The sequence below is a fragment of the Barbus barbus genome, assembly GCF_936440315.1.
Source record: "Barbus barbus genome assembly, chromosome: 45".
NCBI lineage: Eukaryota > Metazoa > Chordata > Actinopteri > Cypriniformes > Cyprinidae > Barbus > Barbus barbus.
Window position 1 is genome coordinate 18,168,412 of NC_136723.1, and position 24,757 is coordinate 18,193,168.

Consider the following 24,757-nt stretch of genomic DNA (forward strand, 5'->3'; position numbering starts at 1 on the left):
AGGGTCTTGAGAAAAATTTGTTTGGCATTATCTGTCATTGTCATTTATTTAGGTTTTACTGATAAATGGTATTAATATTCTAAAAACAGTATGTCAAGTTTAATAAATGTCTCAAAATATCCAAACATCATGATTCTAATCAGACAAAAATGAATAAAACTTGTAGTAAAAAAAATTGACCTTGCAAAACTTATTTTAAATAGAAATAATTAAGATGATTTAGTGGGAATTTTTATTTAATTATTTTTTTGTAGAGGAATGTTGGTCTAGGAATGAGCGCCATCCTCCATTTATATCATTCTGCGTCATTAACTCAAGCGTTAGCTCAGCATTCTGGAAAGTAACCAGTGCTTGTTGTGTTCCCATTCTGTGAAGATACACTAATTTGTCAAGTGACATGTCTTGTCTAAATGTATACATAGCATGTGGCATTACAGGGTACGTATGGCTGACCTGAGCAGATTAACACATGTATCTCTCACTCTTGTGATTGCAGTGCAGGGGTTCTGCAGCAACAGAAATGCCCACCTGACTTTATATCAGGTGGCTTTATCTGTCTCCTCAGGCATTTGTATTTATCCTGACACTGTCTACATGGATTAAAGCCCAACTGAGCAGGGCACAGTGTGTCCCAGCATGCAACGCTTACTGCGCAAGTCAAAACTTAGATGAATTAAACAGGAAAAGAGCATCTACAGCAGCCCAATCGTAAGCCACTCTTAAAAATGTATGAATTTCATTGCATTAAAATATAAAGCCCAGTGGGAATAAATGATGCGACAGCTTTTCTCAGAACTAAAACTCACTTTCTAAAACTTTTTTTGCAATGATAAATGTAATAAAAAAACTGAAAAATTATTATTTATTTTTTTTACAAATTGTATTTTCTTTTTCTTTTTTATGTGCTGATTGTTGGGGGGAAATTGCCCCAATGAATTTAAGCATGCAAATGTGTTAAACGGACCCGAGTCCTACACTTAGCTATTGAATTGCTTTCAGTCTCGAATGCCTCTTGGAGGGAATTTCAACTTAGTCTTTTATTTATCGGATAGCTATCTGTTCAGTAAAAATGCATGAAGTAATCAAGCATATATACTACTTAGTTTAACAACCACAAAGTATCCAGATATATATCTATATATCTATATCTATATCTATCTATCTATCTATATAAATATATATATATATATATATATATATATATATATATAATTTTCTGAATTTTAAATTATGTGTGTGTGTGTGTGTGTGTGTGTATATATAGTTCTAAATATAGTTTAAATACAAGTAAAAATGTATTCATCAATTTATGAATTATTTTGGTTAAAAAGTATACTTCTTTAAAAAAGGATTTGATATTTTGGTTTGATATTTTATTGTCTAATTCATTACAATTTCAAACATTTTAAGAGTGCTTAAGGGTTCAAATACTTTTTGGGGCCACTGAATGGCCATAAATGCTTCTTATGCTTCTGTTGATAATGAAAAGCCATCTATCACATCTGTCATAGATCACTGGCCCATCCTGCTGTGTGTCTGGCCTGCGTTTGTGAGCACATCACAGCCAGCGGAGTCATTTGACCAATTTTCCACAGCTGGTTTCCACCACGTAATTCCATCAGGTAACCAGAGCTGATTGTGTGAACTGTCTGCATGCAGGTTTTATGATATACAGACTCACGAAAGAGTCAATCTCATTGGCTGAGAGGAACCTCTCGTTCTGACTGACAGTGGAGCTGTGGGAGAGGTGTTGTCAGATTTATGTGTGTAAGAGTGTGTGTTTTGCTGATGTCAGTGTCTCAAACTGTCGGCGGAGCTACTGGAGAGATGAGTGAGCTGTCCCACCAAGCACAACGCTCAGCTGTCAGTCAAAGCTAAGGTCATGGCAGGCAGGCAGCGAGAGTGAGAGAGGCAGTCAAAGAGCTATTGCCATCGCAAAATATTTTTCATAGGAGAACTGACTTGAGAAAACAGGATCAAACTATTAAGATGCTTGCAAATGGCTAACAGAATCCTGATGAATAATCGGCAGAAAATACAAATTCTGTCATCATTTACCCACCTTCATGTTGCTACAAAGCTGCATGACATTTTGGAGATTGACAGTCTTAGTTCCCATTCATGATCATTATAATGGAAAGGAATGTCCGTTATCTCTTGTGTTCCGCTGTAGAAAAAAAAATCATACATTAAACCATGTGAGTAAGTACATTATAACAGAACTCATTTTGGGGTGAACTGTTACTTTAAGCAAGTTTCCATTTATGCTGAATGAACAGATATCGAATAACAGGCTGTATATAACAGAAATCAATAACCATGACCATAATGCATCAGCTGAGGTTTCTGTATCCGGACCTGCAGTGCCTTGGTCATCTGAAGCATAGACATATCTGTTGACATCCATCACTGCAACTGAGAGCAAGAAAGATTAATATTTGCTGATATATGAGCAGACAGAGGGGAATGAGATCACATAACAACAATATAGACTATATGTGTGTGTACTTCCGGTCAAAAGTATGGAATAATTAGGAATAATTCACCAAGGCTGTATCTATTTGATTAAAAATACAGTATAAACAGTAATTTTCTGAAATACTGTTATGTACAAATGTAAAAAAATAAATAATGCTAATTTGTTTTAAAATCTAACTTATTCATGTGATGGTAAAGTTGAAATTTCAGCATCATTACTCCAGTCTTCAGTGTCACATGATCTTTCAGAAATCGTTCTAATATACTCATTTGCTTCTCAATAAATATTTGTTATTATTATCTTATTATATGTTGAATACAGTTGATGCATAATAATTTTGTATAAACCATGATACAATACCATTCAAATGTTTGGGTAAGTAAGATTAAAAAATTTTTTATTAATACTTTTATTTGCATCAGATTGATCAAAAGTGAAAATAAAGGCATGTATATTGTCACAAAAGATTTATATTTCACAAAGATGCTTTTATTTAGAATTTTACATTTATCAAAGAATCCTAAAAAGTATCACGATTTCCATGAAATATTAAGCTCCCAAAAATCGTTTTCAACATTGATAATTTAGTACCAATAACCAAATGACCATATTAGAATGATTTCTGAAAGAGCATGTGACATTAAAGACAGGGTAATGATGCTGAAAATTCAGCTTTGCCATCACTGGAATCAATTGCATTTGAAAATAAACCAGTTCTTTTCAGTTGTTATAATATTTCACAATGTTACTTTTTACGTTTATAATAAAATTACATGTCAATTGTAATTATTAAAAAAGCAGAAATAGGATATCATGACATGCAGAGGTGCTAAATATATAAATATTAACACGTTGCTCATTACACTTTCTTTGACCTTATTTTTCATCTTTTTTTAGCAAGCTCAGTGACACATAATGGCTGATAAAGCAGTTTTAATCTCCTCTCCATGTGCATAATAAAGTCTTCATTACTCTCCTCATTAGAGTCATTATTTTAATGTATGAGCCAAACTCACTAATTGAAGGGTCTCAGGGCCATTAAACTTTAATCAAGCTACATTTTTACCAGTAAAATGGGAGGGTGAGCAGAGACAGATTTGATAAGGTTTCAGTGTTGTTTAATAAGCTCTATCTATCTATCTATCTATCTATCTATCTATCTATCTATCTATCTATCTATCTATCTATCTATCTATCTTCTAAAAACAACGAGACGCTGCTTGTGTTTATTTGTCCAGATTAAAGCGCTCTCCATCTCTGTATAGCACATTGAGATATTTTAACCAACTCCCTGGGCAAGAGACCAGGTCAGCAGTAAAGATTGAGAGAGAGAATTAGAGAGGGGAAACTGAGTCAAGTTTATTTGAAAGGTGATGTAATTTCAGCTGCAGTTTTCTAAAATTGGAAGTTGGGGAAGGACAAAGCAAATCCTCGGAATACCGTGTGCAGTCAACGGGAAAGATCTCCTAAAAGAAACGCAGGCAAAATAAAGTTCTCATTTTTCTTTTAAGCTAAAATTTACATTTTACCTTTATTCGGGGTTCTCAGAGGCAGAATTCGGCATAGTTGGGTAAATTTATAAAATTTAATTTTTGAGCTTCCATTTGCTCTAGTAGCAAAAGAAAAAAAAGAAAAAAATATCATGGCATTCTTATGACTTCACAAAAGAGGTAAAAATATCAAGAAATTGCCAAATTTGCCACAACTCCGTAAGTCGTTGTATTACAAACACTCATGCAGTATTAATAGTTTTCTATAATTTAATGGCAAGATGATAAAATACAAAGTATAGTGTTATGTACATTAATGTTTTGAAAAATTAAAACACAAAAAATGTTACTTGATTAAATTATGTTAATAACCATGAAAAAGCGTCATCACAGTCTGTGAAAAAGGTCCATTGTTTTAAGCATTCTGGCCAATTTCATTATACATTTCAGTTATTTGTCCTTAAGAGATCAATATAGTTTGATAACATAATCACTTTTTTTAACACTTAATACTTCCTGTGCACAGTTAACACTGGTGTAAATAAGATCTCTTGTCTTAATCTCTTTCCTGTTGAACAGATGTATTTTCATTCAGCTATAGTCCCTGAAGCTCTCTGTGATGGACGAGGACATTCTTCTCTGAGCAAATGCTCGAGTTCTACACAGCCACACCATAAATAATTTAATTTGTGCGCAGACGCTACCCAGGCCACACATCAGTCCCACCAAGGTCACTCCCAGCTGTGGAAAGCAAGCACCACTGTTGACTTCAGCATCCAGAGAAAAAAAAAGAAGAAAAAGAGAGAGAGAGAAACACATTTTTGCCCTTTTCCTACCCTGTTTTCTGGATTAAATGATTAAAAAAACAACAACAAAAAACTGCTAGTTCTCATAATAGCACTTGCATTAATGCAAATAATTTGAAACAAAAAACTGCGTCCTAAATGATATACAGTGCCCTCCAAAAGTATTGGAACAGTAAGGCCAACTCCTTTATTTTTGCTGTAGACTGTAAACATTTGGGTTTGACATCAAAAGATGAATATGAGATGAGAGATTAACATTTCAGACATTTTACATTTTAAAAACGTCTTTTTGACATTTGACTGCTTTTATTGTTTTGATAAATTTATTAAAGCTAATACATAACTTCATTCATATTTTGTGAAAGAAAAAAAAACCTGTTGTCAAGCCCTTGGACTGTCTGTTTGTGTTTTTCTCCCCATGTGCTCCCCGTGACCTAGTTTCTCCCTCTCATTGATTTGTCATTTGTTTCAGGTGTGTCTTGTCTAGTTATCCCTCGTTTAGTTGTGTATATTAGGTGAATGTCTTCCCTAAATGCCATTGGTCTTCCCGCTCTCATATGTTTGGATTCCTCTTTTGAGTTATTAAAGATTGTTCGTTTGAGTTCACTCCTCGATCCTCCCCTTTGAAGTTGTGCCACCTGTATGTACTGTAAAATTTTTATGGATATTTTTTAATTGGGATCATCAGATTAACTCATTAGGCCTTTGCTGCAAATTAGCAAAAAAATTAATAAATAAAAATAGTGCCGTGAAAAGTTTTTTGCCCCGTTTTAAATTAATTTTATTTTTTTTGCATATTTGTCACAAAAGATTCAGATCATCAAACAAATTTTAATATTACACAAAGATAACCCAAGTAAATACAAAATGCAGTTTTGAAATGTTTTCATTTATTAAGGGAAAAAAAGCTGCCCAAACCTGCCTGGCCCAACGTGAAAGTAATTGCCCCCTAAATCTAATAACTGGTTGTGCCACCATTGGCAGCAACACCTGTAATCAAGCATTTGCGATAACTGGAAATGAGTCTTTCACATCGCTGTGGATGAATTTTGGCCCCCTCTTCTATGCAGATTTGTTTTAATTCCGCCACATTGAAGGGTTTTCGTGCATGAATGGACTGTTTAAGGTCATGCCACAGCAACTCAACTGGATTTAAGTCCGAACTTTTGCTTGGCCACTCCAAAACCTTAATTTTGTTTTTCTTGAGCCATTCAGAGGTGGACTTGCTGGTGTGTTTGGGTATCATTGTCCTGCTGCATAACCCAAGTGCACTTGAGGTCACAAACTAATGGCCGGACATTATCCTTCAGGATGTTCTGATAGAGTGCAGAATTCATGGTTCCATTAATTATGGCAAGTCGTCCAGATCCTGAAGCTGCAAAGCAGCCCCAGACCATCACACTACCAACACCATGTTTGACTGTTGGTATGATGCTCTTTTTATGAAATGCTGTGTTGGTTTTATGCCAGATGTAACGGGACACACACACATTTTGTTTCTCATCTGTTCTTAAATTTCTTTAGATCGCGGCATGATGTGTTGCTCTTTAAGCATGCTTCTCTTTGTCAGACAGGTTCTATTTAAGTGATTTCTTGATTCAACAGGTCTGCCAGTAATCAGGCCTGGGTTTGGCTAGTGAAATTTAAGTCAGTTTTCTAAAATAATGTGGTTAATCACAGTTCTTTCATGATTTAACAGGAGGGGGAAATTAATTTTTCACGTAGGGCCAGGTAGGTTTGGACAGCTTTTTTCCCTTAATAAATAAAATCATCAATTAAAAACTGCATTTTGTATTTTGCATTATCTTTTTTTATTATCTTTTTGTGTGTGTGTGTGTGTGTGTGTGTGTGTGTGTGTGTGTGGAATAAATACATCTGCAAGAGGTGCATGATGGTGGTTCCAGAAATCAGCAATTAAGGTAATGCCACCTGAATTTAATTTGTTAAAACCGCTTGAATGAAATTAAGTTTGTATAGGGAAGTAGATCCAGTTTGTAGAAGATTTTCATTAATCTTGAATTAATATAATACATGGAATTATGCATATTTGTATCTACTATTATCTAGTTTGATTGTGTGAAGCAACTGTGTATAAAGGGCTGCAGTGAGCCTAGAATAGAGTGAACGATTTGGGGCTGGAGGAACACTCATATATGGAAAGAATCTGTTCAAGACCTAGAAATGCATACATGACAGTGATTGATCATCCTTCAAGAATTCATATATGGTAAAAGATACCTGGCCAAAAATACAACGATGCATTTATGGAATGCTGTGAAAACTTATATATGTGAGTTTGAGACAAGACTCTGGAGTGGTATTCGAACATCTACTCGGCCTTTTGTTAACTTGTTAATAAAGGTCTATCTGAATCCAAAACCTCTTCAGAGCACTTCATTTTGAACAAGGAAAATTCTACAAGTTCTGCTGCTGTTTCTATCTTGTCCATCAGCTGCGCATTGCCCAGAAGCATCAGGGGCAATGGAGGCTGTTGTCAAAGGTGTCAATGTGCATTTAGAAGCCATTTATGTCAGAGGTTGAATGAGATGCATTATAAGATGGCCATGTTGGAACATGCAACCAGATGATACCAAGCCACGCTGCCTGTCTGGACGCGGCTTGCTCCATTACAACTGTGGATGACTAATTAATGCCTCTTTGACAGGTGACACCGTTTTATAAGTATCTGTTACTCTCTGGCCAATAGGCTGGTATAATGCATCCAGAGTGACCAAGCAAAGATGGAATCCACCTCCATTATTCATTCACATGGCTCAGGAGTAGTGTTTAAGTAGTGTGTCTCTCCGCACTTCTGCAGTGTTCCGCTGGCCCTGGAGCCACGCTTCAAAGACCCGGCTTGATTACTGCCTCAGGAGCCTTCGTCTCGCTGTAGATGGGTGGAGAAGAGGAACGGAGAAGGAATCCTTTTGAATTTTTATGACTTGGAAAGTGATTAGGAGGTTTTTAGTCTGTCTTCGGGACGGGAGATGCATGACACCTATGAATGATGAGATTGATCGGTGCGATGATTGATTTTCCTTCATAAAATCCATCTGCAAAAGGCAGTTTGGAGGATCGTGTGTCTAATTCTCACTTCCGTTAATAGGTATGCTTGACCTATAAGATTTGATGACCTTGAGGGTGAAGCAAAAGGACACGTGATTCCTGCTGAGCGTGAAATATAAATGACCTTGTTGCCTTTTGATTGATGAGGAACGTGTACCTGCGTTGGTGCTTTATCAGGGCAGAGCCATTTGTCACAAAGACAACTGATTTATGTTTACGTGGTGGTGCGTGATGAATCAAAAACCTCCTGCTGAAGGTACAGCCATGCATGTGTGCGCCATAATACCGTGTGTGGCAGAGTCCTTCAAGTCCTTACCCTTTGCTTAGAGGCAGGTCTGAAGGACTCGACCAATGGGAGGGAGAGAATGAACAGAATTTACCCACAAATCCTTGCCATTTGGGACATAAGCGGTCCCCTGATGTGAAGCCAATGGGAACGCATTGTGAAAGCATGAGCTTTAATCTCCACTGACACATCGCTTCTGTAGGTCACTTTCATCGCTGATACTTTCTGTCTGTAAACTTTTCAAGCCTTCAGAGGCGTTTCTAGAAACTGGTTGACAGATCTGTGACAAGTATTACAAGTAAGCTGGAAACTTACCGGGCTTATCTATATCCTCAGAAAAACCTGTCAAAATATAAACCTGCACAGCTCATAGTAATGAAAACGGAAAGGGGTTTCAATGCATATATCTTATTTGGCATGGTGACAGTACTTCAAGTGAAGTGAAAATGTTTAAACAGCTGACAGGAAAAATTTAATTCTGATATATTAATAATGTTTTATGGTATGTCATTCTGGTATAAATGCATATTCCATGAAGATAGTTGGTAACACTTTACAATAAGGTTCATTAGTTAACAACATTAGTAAACATGAACTAAGAATGAACAATACTTCTACAGCCTTTATTAATCTTAATGTTAATATCAGCATTTACTAATGCATTATTAAAATCAAAAGTTGTGTTTGTTAACATTAGTTAATGCACTGTGAACTAACATGAATAAACAATGAACAACTGTATTTTCATTAACTAACATTAACAAAGATTAATAAATAGTGTAATAAATGCTTTGTTCATGTTAGTTAATACATTAACTAATGTTAACAAATGACACCTTATTGTAAAGTGTTACCAGATAGTTTGTAAATTTAATTTAATTTAATAAAATGTATGCAGCAAAACAACAACAACAATAACAACAACAACAACAACTACTACTACAACAACAACAACAATAATAATAATAATAATGTCACAACACACACTCTGGAGGAGGGAAACGCGGAGACGTAGGAACTTCTTTCTAACATAGACTTTTAATAACAAACTTAGAAATAGCTGGAGATGCAGATACACATAGCGTCTGACTTGAAGCAGTGCATGCCGGTTAGAAAATTTGTCCGACTTCAACCGGTGCCGACGCCACGTCACTGTCACGTGTGGCATCAAAGTACCGCGAGAGCGTTTCGAGAGCAACCGGCTCATTCAGTCGGCGCAGTTTCAGAGCGACTGCAGGAGCGCTGATGACCACAGCTGTTTCATGATAGGCCAAATTCACCACATGACAATAATGAGGGGGGGTGGGACAGGGGACTCAGGAGGCCATGGTGGATCATGGGAGTCCGGCGGCCATGGCGGATCCGGGAGCTTGGGCAGCCATGGCGGGTCCGCCTCCGAGAGCGCGGCCCCAGCCTCTTCGGCAGGAGCCCTACCCCCCCTTAAAAAAAAATCCTTGGGGGAAGTAGGGGCTCCATCCAGCTGGCACACTGGAGTGGACTCTTGGGGGTGCTCGGGCGGCGCGGACTCTTGGGGGCGCTCGGGCAGCGCGGAGCTGGACGGGACCAGTGGAGACATAGGAGGGCGCTCTGGCGGCGCAGACACTTGGGGGTGCTCGGGCGGCGCGGTGCAGGACGGGACCAGCGTGAACACTTGAGGGCGCTCTGGAAGCGCAGAGCTGGATGGGACCAGCGGAGACGTAGGAGATGCTGGAGGGCTGGACGGGACCAGCAGAGACGTAGGAGACGCAGGAGAGCTGGACGGGATCAGCGGAGGCGAAGGAGGGCACTTGCGAGGAGCAGGCACTGGTTTGGAGAGAGCATCATCCGGAGGGCTTGCCACACTCTCTGCCGGAGGGCTTGGGTTGGCCGCTGGTTTACGTGGGCCACGAATGGCGGCTGGTGAGGGAGAGCCGAGGACGGCGGCGTGAATTTCCCTGCGAACGCCAGATTTGCGTTGGCCACGGGCGGCAGCAGGCTTGGGAGAGCCGCGGACGACGGCGAGCTGGCTCGGGCCCGGATGCTTCCCAGACACCGGTAGATCCCTTCTTTCCAACTCAGTCCGGTGGTGTCCGCTGGGAGGTGCACGGGACGGTGGTAATTGGCCCCGAGCCAGAACAGCTTATTGAGCGTGGCATCATCCCACGCCGTCGCCGCGGCGACCCTGCAGAACTCCTTTGCATACTCATAAAAGGGGCGATCCTGACAGGCTAGGGCGGCAAAGTGAGAGGCAGCGTCCATGCCGTGGGAAAAAACAGGAACAACCAAAAAAACTAGAAAAAATAATTTTTGCCTCAAATTCCGTAAACACGGAGTCGTCTCAGGAAATATCTGCATCCACACTGAATCACTGAAACCGACTGAAAACGATGTAGTACACATGCCAGACCAATATGTGGCGCTGTAATTCTGCCACAGAGATACACAAAAAAAACAGAGAAGAAGACTTGGACCATGAGCATAAACCTTGCGCGCTGAATATAAACTAACACACAAAGCAGAAGATTTTGCTTTAATAAAACTAATGAGCTCAGTAGGTTCTGCAGCATGAACACAGGCACGTAGTCTGACATTGTTGTTGTTGTTGTTGTTGTTGTCGCTGTTATGTGACGCAGCGGTGTCTGATTAGGGGCGAGACGTGGGCTGATGACGTCATCGTTTCAGAAAATATACGGATTCGCCGTCCACACGAAAACATGAAAACGGCGTTTTCAAATTTATCCACCCTGGGACTCGGTTTCAAAAATGATCGGTTTCACTCTTCGAAAACGCCGGTTTCGTGTGGACGAAACGCCTATACGGTAAAAAATGTATGCGTATACAGAGAAACCCGTCTTCGTGTGGATGGGGCCTATACTGTCCTGCCACTCCAGTCGATCCGTGGCGCGTTTCAGAAGCGGCTCTCCGTGGCGAGAGCATCAATATTCGCTCTGGCCGCCCTGCCAGCGACGCTGTAGAAAGATTTGTTGACGCTCTGACAATCGAGCACTTCGTCTTGTATTTAAAGGAGCCGCAAAGGAAACAACCAGGTTGATCTTGTGTAGACTGACCACAAGTAGGGTATGTTAACCTCATAAATATTTTAATTGTGAAAGTAAGAGATTGATCGATGGAAAGAACTTAATTATAGTTACATGTTTGCTAACGAAATAAACCAATAAAAGCCATTTGTGGTGTGTTTTTGTGTTCATGGTTAATTGCTAAGTTAGTTTAATTTTAACAAGCAGTTTATAGGAGACGTTTACTAGCCTATAGGTCTTTAATTAACATCAATTTGTGCGCAGCCTACATTCCAAACTGTCCTGGTTGAAGTTTAGCCTAAATGCAATTGGTCAAAGTTCTAGCGTGAAAATGCTTGGCAACTAAAGTGGTCGGAACCAAAGTTTACAGGACTGCGTTCTCTGGAACCCTCTCAAACGGAGGACTTCTACATTCCAATTGGTTGCCGCCCAACCGCGTCATAGCTCATTACCATAAAGTTGACCTGACTTCAACTCTCCTCGACGCTCTCACCGTCCAAGACGCGCCGCGCCGCTCTCGCCGCCTGCTCACATTGAAAATGAATGACTTCCGGCCACTTTGACGCTCTCGCCGGCGGCGGTGTGAACGCACAGTAGATAGGCGCCGCGTCTATTTTTGACGGACGCCGCCTTCAAGCTGCACAGCGAATACAAAATAAAAAGTCAAAATAGCTATATACACTACAAAACTGACACAATAGTAAATAAGTTACATGTTTTAAAAATGTGAAAGTGTTTATTTGTTTTGAAAAATGCCTTGTATTGGAACTGTTTTAAAAATGCTTAAAAGACTTTCCAGTATCAGAACAAATGCCAGTGTTATCCTCCTGCTCATGGGTGCTGTCATTTGGGGAAAACATGGAAATAATTTGTCATTTTATCTTGCAAAGATATGATTTCTTCTGTTTCCCACACACATTTTTATGAAAATGGATATAGTACTGTTTTTTCTGGATTACAAATCGCGTTTTTTCATCTGAAACGTGCTCTAATTTCCAAGGTGATTTATATAAAGCAATCAAGGTCAAGCTCATCAAGATTGGTGATAAATGAGAAAAGCCAAGTGAGTTTAAATTGTGTATATTCCAGCAAACACGCCGCTAGTTTCAGTTTCTCTTTAAATATTTAAGGCTGGGCGTTTATAATATATGTTTATGGTGAATGCCACTATAATTTGTGTTTGTTTTTTACTTATGTTTTCGTTCTTTTTTCTATTCTGAACACTGCTAAATTTGCAGGATTTTTTGTGGAGTGTAGGGAATATAAATACGTTTCTAATGTTTGTAAACGTTTCGTTTATTTCACATTATTTCTGAATGAAATGATAAAATGTGTCTTATACATAGACTTGTACACCAATGCAACTTATCTGTGTGTCATAAAGTGCTCATAAAAATAGGTAGCGATGGTACAAGAAAAGAACTGCCATGTATGTACAAGTATACATAGTACAGTAGTAAGTGAGTGTCAATTTAGAATAAAAAAATAAAATCAAAGCTTAATTTGTCATAAACATAGTATGCGGCCCCTCACTTAATGTGGAAAATTTGATGTGGCCCTCGAGTCAAAACGTTTGCCCACCCCTGATCTAGGCATTTGATGTGTGAGACCACAAAGTGATGAGTATGAACATATCATTTTAAATTCTGCTGACAGTATGTCAGACGTTTCTTATCTGTGTTGTGGTAATCACAAGGTGTAGACAAAGCCTGATAGCAGACGTTCTGGTTGAGTACAGGTGCTTGGCATCTTACAGGTCCTCGCAGATGTCCCCGTGTGATTTCCTCATTCTCCGCCAGCCGAGAGGAAGCACCTTGAGTTAATGAGAAATAAAAGCCTCTGTGAATGCTTATCAGAGCAAGCAGAAGAGCCATCCAACCATAATCACCTCCTCCAGGCTCCACCATCTACCCACCAACCCTTTTGTGAGGGTCACGGATCAAAAACAAAAGACACTTTCCTCATTGGGGGAAAACTGATGTTTGGAATTGGACACCTACACCACACATTGGTAACAAAACCTGCAGGCTTTCCAAGTACAATGCAGCCCTTTAGAGGTTTCTGAAAGGTGAAGTTAAGAGATATACTTTTAAGTGAATCTCTCAGTACTGTAAAACAGTGCAGGATGAATCTTAAGGCCAATTCACACCGCACAGACAAACGCCAACAAACTAATCTGTTGGAGTTTGTTGGATCAGTGTGTTACCCCTGTTGGCGTTGGTTGGAGTTTGTTTTCACCCGACTGAACATGCTTATAGATACAGAGTTGGTTGGTGTCTGTTGGTGCAGTGTGAACATGACAGTTATTTTTCATAAGATTCTAAATCCAACAGCCAACTTGAGCCAACTTGTTTTTTGGCGTTTGTCTGTGTGGTGTGAATTGGCCTTTACACTCTTAAAAGTAAAGGTTCCAAAGGGGGTTTTCACAGCGATGCCATGGAAGAACCAGTTTTGGTTCCCCAAAGAACGTTTCAGTGAACAGTTCTTAAAAGAACCATTTTTTCTTAGTGTTAAGAACATTTTAATAATCTAAAGAACCTTTTTCCAGAAACTTTTGTGAAATGAAAAATTTCCATGGATGATAAAGATTCTTTGTTGAACCAGTTAATAAAGAACCTTTATTTTTAAGAGTGTACGTTTTAAAATAATACAATTTATATAAAAAGTACATATATATATTTTTTTTATGCAACCTGATAAGAAAATATTGAGTCTAATATTGAGTCACATGTTATGGAAGCTCGTTTCCACAACATATTAAAAAATAAATGGTAAATACTACTTTTTTTAATCTCACATTTCAGACTTTTCTTCTCAGAATTGCCAGATTGCCTATATCACAATTCTGTGTTTATATCTTGCGATTCTAAGTTTATATCTTGTGAGAAAAAGTTGTGATATATAAAGTCAGAATTGCAAGGAAAATGTGTAAGACAAACTGTGAGACAAAAGACACAATTACATTTTTGTTATTTTTTTTATTCCAGGGTGAAAACGAGCTCCCATAATATTTCACATCTGAAAGATTTTTTAAAAAATTAAAGTTATTTTGCATAAAGTAAATTAAACCTATTTTTAGAGCCATTTTGCACTGTTACATAATTTTCATGACAATTAAGTCTTTCTCCTCAAGCTCATTATTATAATTTATCTAGATGTTTTAATTTTTAAATTAAAATGATTGTAATCTCACACGTAAATGAAATGTTGCAATGCTGCGTGAATTGGTGTGATTTGTATGAAAATAAAAAAACAAAACAAAAAACAAAATCAAAGCAAGCATGAAGCCCTACCGTTAAAGAGAACCACTACTGGGGCATAAAGAGATTGTATGAAAACATATGAATGAGATTGTTCACCAATTCCCCAAAATATAAAATAGTTACAAACTGCCACAAGATTGTGTTACTGTAAACATATTAATAATTCAACAATCTGGTTTTGATTATTTTAATGTGTTGTATGAGTGACGTATGATAATGCACTGGTTTGGTTAAGTGCTTTTATCTGACAATTAAATGAGTCACTCTGGGGTGGATGTTGGAAATTTACGGAAATGTGTAGTCAGGTTTAATGCAGAGAGTTTGTAGAGAGATCAGAATGATCTGAAGTGAGCAGAATGGAAAATGAGCTGTCAGAGGAGCTCACCCAAACAGAGTGCACTGTTACTACTGATCCAGCAAGCAAAAGCCGGTCACACACTGCCAATACACACACTTTAAAGTGACGGGGCAAAGAACAAACACGCCTGAGTGACGCGGAAATAATGCTCTTTACAAACAATGCACATGTGGTGCAAACTCACACACACACACACACACAAACAATTACACAAAACTAATGTGCATTTCAAATGCTTAAAAGTAAATCTCATGAAAACAAGACCAGATCACAAATTTGATTTTTTTTGCATTACGGTAGTGAAAAATTTTGTTGGAAATGTGTGAAAATGTTTTTGTAAAGTCTCCCATGCTCACCAAAGCTGCATTTATTTAATAAAATAATGGTAATGCTGTAAAATATTATTATAATTTAAAATAACAGTTTTCTAGATAATATACTTTAATGTCTTTAGTGTCACATGATCCTTCAGAAATCATTCTAATATGCTGATATGGTGCTTATTTTTAATTTATTTATTTAATTTTTTTTTTTTTGCTGTGTACTACTTTTATGATTTTTTTTTCAGGATTCTGATTAATAAAATGTTTACAAGAACAGTATTTATTTGGATATTTATTTAATCTTTATTATTTTGTAATATTATAAATGTCTTTACTATCACTTTTGATCAATGCAATGTCTCCTTGCTGAATAAAAGTATTTTTCTTTTCTTTCTTATGCCAAACTTTTTTTTTTTTTTTTTAGCATCAAATCAGCATATTAAAATGATTTCTGAAGTCATGTAACACTGAAGACTGGAGTAATGGCTGTTCAAAATTCAGCTTTGCCACCATAGGAATAAATTACATTTTAAAATATATTAAAATAATTTTTTTACTGTATTTATCAAATATATGCATCTATACATACATATATATATATATATATATATATATATATATATATATATATATATAGGCCATATATATTTATATAGGCTATATATAGAGAGAGAGTACTATAAAAATGTAAATGTAATTCTTTATTAATATAATATATAAAATCATTTTTTCGGTGTGCGTGTGTGTGTTGGGGGGGTCATATCTGTCAAAATTCACACATTTATTCACTACTGTAAAGCATCTGTCTCTCTTACTTTCTATCTAAGAACCTGTTACATGAGTGACAGACACTGTGATACTTTGCCAACTGTGTTACTCCAGACAGGCAGCCACAAGGACAAAGTAATATATCCGGCCAAGTTGCCCATTTGGAACATGATAGCTCATATCTGTTGCACACCTCAAACCGGCTTACCATAGGATGACAAGTACAATTAGGCCACTTTGTCAGTTACCCACTGAATAATCATGGTACATCACTCGATAACAGCTATCACTTAGGCTATAGCCCTTCTGATGCATGCATTTTTGATGATTACGATGCTGCTTCTCAGTCTAGTGTTGATGTAGACATTGGGTGAAGACTGAAAGCAGAAGGTTAGATTTTAAAGTAAATTAATCAGTAATACATTTCATGTGGCTAAAGGGTGGAGGATGGCTTACTGTAATGAAATCCCACAAAATTGAATTATCTCCAAGCGTTAAAAGCTACATGCTCCACTTGACTGGAGAAAATGACTGAATGCTGAGTGCTCTCGTTTGAACTCAAGTAACCTTTGGTGGAAAAGGGATCTATCCTGTGACCATCCTGCAGCAAGAGCCAAAAGCTTCAACTTTGTCACCAAAATGATTATGTCTCTGAGTGTTTTAGAGCTTATTACCTGTTTCTATTTGTCTGTTTGCACCAGTAAAATTATTTTATTGTGTCATAGCCAACACGATGCCTGGAGATTTCCTCTCTGCTATTAAACAATAACCCACAGCAGTTTAAATTGTTCTCCAAAAATACTGTTCAGGGACCAGTTTTAGGATAGACAGCAAAAATTGCAATGAGTTGAAAAAGGTTTTACCTGCCAACAGATTGTACCCCTCAGACAGATAGGATGGAGTAACATTAGACCCTAGACAGTTGGCGTTCACAATATAGATTGGATTGTAGGGGCCACACTGTGAATAGATACAGCAAACCAAAGATGGCATGACAGTGCATACATGTTGAATTATCCTTTGGACACACAAAACTACAAAGAATTTATATTGTGCTTATGTGTTAATATTTCATAGTGAAAGAACTATTTAATTTTTTCTTGTTAGACCTATTATTATCAAACTCTATGATAATGTGAGCAGTGTTAAACCATCCATGTGCAAGGATTATTAAACTGTATTCATGAATTAATAGTCTTAAGGATTGGTCACAGTAAATATTACGCATAAAAAAAATCACTTTTGATCCTGGAACAACATTGTTGCTGGCTGTGCACTAACAGTACAATGGACAGACGACAGTGGTTTAAAAGCAATGTGAAGCTTGTATTTTTGTTTTGTACTTTCATTCATTTTCAGTTTGTTATTTTAGATGTTATGTTGTCTGAATCCTCTTTTGAGGTGAAAGAATTATTGTAATGTAAGTCCTGTGAGTAGAGTTTGCTTTTAGTCAGCAGTGCTTTTAATTGTGTCCTGTCCTGACCCCTCCCTTCCACGTTCCTGCAGTCTTATTCTATCCATCCCTAAAAGTGTCTAAAGTTGAATTAGAATTGATGTGTCACATCAGTAAACTGAAAATAGCAGTCCCAGAACCTGGCATACTATATTTCTACCAGAGGTGTTTCCTCTGAGGAGGCAAGAGAGGCAGTGTCTCCTCAAAATATTGGATGAGAAAAAAATTTGTAGTACAAAAATAAAATGCCAGTATTACAAAATATAACATTAAAGAGTATAGAAATCTCTAAAAAAACATTGTCCAGCAACACCAGCAGGTAAAGTTACAACGAGTGTCTGTGTCTCTCTCACCTCCCCTGAGCCCACTGAGTTTTAACAGACCCCCTAAAGCGAGCCGTGAGTTTGGAGCGGGTAATTGAGAATGAATGGGGGAAAGTCACGTGAAAGGAGGCAATTCCTCCATCGAGATATGATTGGATATGACTGGTTATGTTCGGCTGTGATTGGTTCATGCAATAGATCCTGCCTTTCGCCTTCGCGAATCAGTCTGAATAAGCAATATAATGCTGTTCATGGGAAGACTAAATAAAGTAAACAGCTCACACACTTCGATATAACCACTATGCTACATCAAAATAAGACTTGAAATGGCCTGAAAACATAATCTGGGAGTTTTTAGTGAGTAAACTTGGTGTAATTTAAAGTAAATCTCAGAGTCTGTGACCAATAGACCAGTAGACCAATAGACCAGTAGGTAGACCAACTACCTACATTTCACTGCTGGTTATACTCTGTATAATTGTGTATGTGACAAATAAAAAAATCTTTAATCAATATTTACGGACCTTTGATGACCGATGATCCCAAAAAATTAATAAAAATAACAAAATAGTTCAAAGTGAACTATTAAAAAGAATAGCTGAACATAAATTCACAAATAAACTATATTATTTAAATTGTTACTGCCTTGAGTTATTATTTTGGAATAAATGTAAAATGCTTACAAATACTAACTTGGTTGGCACCGATATCCCTGTGGTCAGTGCACTGATATATAATCGATGTATATATGCCATTGCGCTACGGATGTCCTGAGTTTGAATCTTAGGCTCGTGGACCTTTCTTTCCCAATCCCGCCCCCCCCCCTCTCTCCCCCACATCGTTTCCTGTACCTCAGTATACTGTCCAATCTAAATAAAAAAAAATTAAAAAAACACTAACTTGATGAGATTTTTTTTTATTATTATTATTTATTTCTGTAAGTAATGTTTGATGTAATGACTGGGACATGAATTTATATTTGTTTGAGAAAGAAAAAAATAATTTGAGGACTTTGCCTCCTAATTTCAGAACACCACCACACACCACTGTTTTCTACATACTAAAACACATACTTTCAACACATATTAGTAGTTTAACAATATCAGGCAACGATATTAGTTAAACATTTCAATACAAACTGTTATACAGTAGGATACTTAAGTAGCCTAGAATTAGATTTGGAGACTTTCTCACAAATATTTTTGTTGGGTACTTTTAACTGAGTAAAATTTTGAGACAGTACCCATTTTTACACCCCTGCTGAACAGTTTTGGAGGCAGAATGCTTTATACATGTACGTGTCCCGTTTAAAGTTACTCAAATGCTTTGAACACCGTTCTGACATGAAGTTCATTCAGTGTCCACTCTGTCCTAACTGCAAAACGACACGGCTCTTTGTAGCTCTCTCTCACTGAGGGTCGTGGGCGAGGTTTTGCTCACCTCAGGGATGCTGCTAGACAGCGCTTGATCACATTTGTAGGGTAGGCGTCGTCAGGGGAGCTCCAGAAAGAGACAATGCTGCCGGACTGAACGCTCACTCTCTGGTCACACGGACTGCTTTCCTTGATGGGTGAAACGGATTCCCGAAGCGAAGTGAATCCGAACTATGAAGAGAACATATGCTGCAATTAAACCTTTGGAATAACATTCGCTTCAGATTAAAATGGAAATGAACAGAAAAGCACTTCGTGTTTTATCTCACACTTTAAAGCGACATCATTTTAGCGTGGGGCTGATGTGTTTATTTGTTTTGTCTGCTGAAGCTCATAAATGCCACGATACTTACATGCATTATGACGGATTGGTGAGCTGTGAAGAGATCATGCTACCTCTCGAAGTGCCCAGAAGCACCCAAAAATTAACTTTATACAGATACAACATCTCAGTTTTAACCGAGAGAGCGTTTTCAGCCAATGGGACTGATATGGACTTGCGCGCGCTGTCACTGCAGAACAACAACATACAGGTGATCGAAAGTTGTGCGTTTTGTGGACTCCCACGACTTGTTTCCTTAGATTTGAGTCACAACCGTTTAAGGGTTGTGTCCCCTGGAGCTTTTTATGGCTTGGAGCAGCTATGTAATCTTAACCTCAGTAGCACCTTAATGACTTCGGGCGCGGGGCAATTCCCAGTCGCGCTGTCCGCGGACAGTTTGTGTAATCTTCAGAGCTTGGACCTGTCTGGAAACTGTTTGAAGGTAATGCCTCTTTCTGGGTTTGGCAACCTCAATTTAACCACATTAATACTGACAAATAATTCAATTGAGACTTTGGATGAGCAAAATATAACAAAATTAAACGAATTCACGGAAATACGTATTTACTTATCACTGAACCCGTTTGACTGTAAATGTGACAAAGTGAAGGACTTTTATGATTGGCTGAAGAATAGCTCCCAATGCGCAGACTCAAACAGCTTGAAATGTGCACAACCAGAAAAGAAGAATAATACATTTGTGAAGGATCTAGAAAAGAGGGACTTGGAGTGCCAAAACTTGGATGCCCGTTCTTATGTGCTTCTTGGCATTGTGTTGGCCCTCATTGGAGTTGTGTTCCTCATGGTGTTGTATCTGAACAGAAGAGGCATCAAGAAGTGGCTCAATAACATTAGAGAGGCCTGCCGGGATCAAATGGAGGTGTATCATTACAGATATGAACAGGACTCCGATCCCAGGCTAGCAAACGTTGCAGTTTAAGTGGAACCTGCTGACCTCATCTGCCTGAACTGTTTGATGAAATGCTATGACAACGAAACTGGAGTTTGTGGCTTTTAAGCTTTAAGACAAGCATACTCTTAAAAGTTCACAAAATGAACTTTCAGCAGACAAAGGCTTACACTTTTTAAATTAACTTTAAGTTTAAGTTAAAATGGATAATCATCTTGCATTCATGGGCGTGTCTTTTTTTTTTTTTTTTTTTATAAAATTTGTAATAGGAATACCTCTCCAATCTGTCTGGGACCAGCAATCAAGAGTGCTGGGTTTTTGCTGGTTACAAAAGCCATTGAGATGAATGGGAATGCTAACGGGTATAGCTTTCTCGAGGTATTAGAGATCTCATTGCAAGCAATAGAAGGTAACAACTCATGTTTCAAAACTGTGATGTAAATGGAAGCCTATTGGCTATTTTTAAAAAGATCCTTAGCCAGAAATTTCGTATTTCAATAGGAAAATTCATCAATACAGCAAAAAAAGACAGGGCTCATTAAGCGATTTTGTCGCTCTAAGTGTTAATTTGTAGATGCTATGAAATGAAAGCAGGCTACCTGTATATACATTTATCAGTTTCAAAAAAATAATACCAATACATAAATAACAATTCCAAATAATATAGGAAAGTGCAGGATATATGTAACACTCCTTGCTTTCCTCAATGGATTACATTATTGCATCAAACAGTCCAGTAATAAAAATCTGGGTAAATATAAGCAAAAATAGGCTATACAATAATTTCCCTTATAATGCTGAAAATGGGCAATAATGTATTTAATGAAATAGGCAAATGATCAGCTTTCAAGACATTATTTGAAAATGTTTAATTGTATTAGGGTGAATGTATATGCACAAACATTACATGCACTACCCGGAGGACTGCTTGAATTTTGCCTTTTTACCATATATAACCTTGTATACAGTGCCAAGACACTCTTGGTCTAGAGTGAGAGAATCAGATAAGTCGTCTTTTTTTTTTTTTTTTTTTTTGGCAACGTTTGAATCTAGACCTTTGTTTGTATATGCATATGGAGATTTGACTGTACAAATATGTGCAATTGTAACCTTCATCAACTCTTTGCATATTTTGAATGACTGTTATGCAGCCCAGATAACCTTGTGATGAAATTACAATATAGAGCAGTGACATAATACTATTTTATAAATGAATGACTTGCATCCTCAATAAAACTCAAGATGTCCCCATTGACTTCTCGTTTTGTGTTTAGTTTTTTATGGGTCCAATTTCTTTTTACTTCTCGATTGTGCTTCATTTTGTTTTTTAAACAAAAATTCTGTATTTCATTATTGAGAATATCAAATAAAGGCAACAGAATGAGGAAATCAAGGCTGAGAGGAAATCAGTTATTTCCCATACAAACACATTTTGAGGCATCATTTGATTGCTGTGAAGCAACTGGCAGCTTCTTACAGTGAGTGGGATATCACTGAAAACTTTCAAATACACTTTGTGTACACTAAATTTTTCCTCTCAATCTCTTTCTCTTTAAATAATCTACTATGAGGAAATCTCTCCCCAATACTGATGATAGTTGGAGACAATTTGCTGCTAATAAAAGAACAGAGGCATGACTGAAGACAAATCTGTGACATAATTATAGCAGAGCTGGGATTAATCCCATCAGGGTCATAACTATAGGAGGGCAAGCTGATGTCCTATAAATCCTGAGTCTCGCCCCCCAGCCTGCTTCATTTGTCCAGGTTTAATTACAAGGTTCCGTATGATTGGGTGTTTGATTTTAAACACAAGGTCAGTCGTGCAGCAGCACAGCCCCTGATACAAATCCTGTAGGAACTGAGAACAAAACGAATGTCCTGTGCAAACCTATTTCCCTCCAGTTAGCCCGAATCATTTTTTATTATGAAGTTTGTTATTGATGTTCACTGCAGTGCTTCTTATGCTTCATTTACGTGTAACGGATTCTGTATTCTGCTGAAAACAAATATTTGAGAGGCCAAAGTGACTTTAGGCTTTGGTTCTCAGTTTGTGGGAGTCTTAAAATCTCTCTCTTAAAAGTTCTCATATCTCGATTCGAATATTACGCGTTGACTAGACACGAGAACAAATGAGGTTTGCATTCAGTTTCTTCTCATATGTTCTCATTTAAATTATGGCCTGTTTTTCATATAAAGCAATCGAATGAACTCGAAAGACTTGGAATAATGCATATAAATCATCTGGCCTACTTTTATGTGAGCTTTGGAGTTTGACAGTTACAATCATTGATCTTCTCATTCTTGTGTTTCACCACTGAAAACATCAACATTCTGAGGAAATAGCAATAATATGTTATTAACTTTGGATAGTTTTATGTCCCTGTACCATGAGGTAGTATTTCATTATTTTCAGAATACATACTGGAAATAGAGGTTTGAGGTCTCTCAAAATATCACAAAACTAGTGATGCTGATGCTGGCCAAGAAAGCTACAGGTGTCCATATGTGCTGATGGCATCAGTTCAGGCCTTAGATGAAAAAGAAGGAAAGAATACCTTCTGCCTCAGCATCTTTCATCTCTTATACTCAGCTCCTCACAAAGGTGGCGAATCCTCTTTCCCACTCAATTTTTTTTATGTTTCTCACATACATGAACATATTAATTGTATATGACCTACTCCAGACCCCAGTCTCTCTCAGCAGAGTTAATCACTCTCTGTGTGTAAAGAATTAGACCTCTGACTCAGAGTCCATTGGCCTTGTAAGCCTGAGTGAAATTCAAAATGACTTTGTCCAATTCACTGCCTTTCTAAAATTGAGGAAACCGTCAAATATTTATGCCGACCACAGCAAAAAAGAAAAAAAGCATGGAATAAAGAATGAAACCCATTGAAATAGGTTATTTTCTCTCATAATGGCCAGCCATAGTCTTTTGTGCTCCTCTGGTCTTGTGCCAACTCATTCTCTAGTGCTGGGACAACCAGCCATTACGGTTCTATATTATCTTTTACACACCAGGAACACATTAGCATAGTGCCAGTCAAGCAACTAGACCTGTTTTCAATAGATTTCAGAAGTTTTTCAGAATTTAGCATTCAGAAGCTATGATAGCACAAAACTATCCCAAAATATTAGAATTTCTCTCTCTCTTATTTTTTTTCGTTAGAATGAACACATTCTAAATTAATTTTTAAAACAAATTTGTTACACAAAAAATAAATATATGACATTAATAAATAGATTTTATAATAAATTGTGTTTTTATTTACAGTAAATACAATTATTTAAATAGTTAAAAACAATCTGGTACTTATCCAAAGAAACAAAGATTTATATTATTAGCATGATTTCCCTTAAGTACTTATTAATTATTGGTATGTCTGTTGGGATTGTGAAGATACAGACACATTATTTAAAATTATTGTTTTCATCACTCTAATTGAGACTCATTAAAAAAATCAATTAGAGTGACTTACTAATGTCAATTAGTGAGAAAATGATGAAAAGACTAAATGTTTTTCATTTATAAGAGGAAATGTGGATGCCACTTGGCAAAAAATAAAATAATAATAATCAGCAATCGTGAGGAAAAGCAGCTTTCAAAGAAGATATATTTGAAGATTTTGAGAGACAGTGAAGGCAGATGTTAGCTGCTGTCTAACTAGAGCTTCTATCAAAGCAAAAATCAAGGTGGCAGATGCAACATCTCATTAATATTCACATCTGATTTTTATCTCACCATACATCACAGCAGCCAACTCTCAATATTTAAAAAAAATCATTATAGGAGAAAAGCTGATCTCTATCTGATGAAAATGATCACTGTTAACCTCAGCTGACCTCTTCAATTCCAGATCCTACAAACCAAACACATTTTCTTGTTAATGACTAGGTGCTCTATCTCTTTTTGAGTGATCATTTAACTCGCTCTGACGACAAGCATTGTTGAGATTACATTCTGTCTCCTCTAAGGTCATTAACTCTGACCCTCATGAGATGCGAGCAGCCTGGGGCTAATTAGAGCAAAAATCATCCACACAGACTTGATCTGATTGTTTCTGTCTCAGAATTGCCTTATAAAGACAGACAAATTAGTCACTTTATCAATGTTGTCTTTATTTGAGAGAATTATGTTTTTCAGGGAGTCATTAGGTTGTTTATGGGTGTGTTTTTTTCTTTTGGATTGCAGTGTCTTTCGACTGTATTAGGTGTCCATCTAAGTCCAAACAATGGTCATTCTGTTAACTGTTTGTCTGACCAGTGGCAGATTGAAAACATTAGCTCATCTGGAGAAGCTGTGTCCACTCAAATCACCTCAAATTTGACATTTGATCAATCCAATATAATCTCAGTCTGGGCAGCCCAAATCCCTTATGCAGCAGAAGCTTTATAGGAGAAAAGCTGATCTCTATCTGATGAAAATGATCATCAGATAGAGATGATATAAAATAACTTTG

The 24,757-nt window shown here is 37.4% G+C and overlaps 1 protein-coding gene across 1 annotated transcript; it reads left to right on the forward strand.

Moving 5' to 3' along the window:
- Nucleotides 1-19,418: 19,418 nt before the first annotated feature.
- LOC306863790 (trophoblast glycoprotein-like) lies at nucleotides 19,419-20,327 on the forward strand (the record flags this gene model as incomplete). The annotated part of the gene is made up of 1 exon (XM_079407342.1): nucleotides 19,419-20,327. The coding sequence occupies one exon, from the start codon at nucleotides 19,419-19,421 to the stop codon at nucleotides 20,325-20,327; it is 909 nt and encodes a 302-aa protein (XP_079263468.1).
- Nucleotides 20,328-24,757: the final 4,430 nt, after the last annotated feature.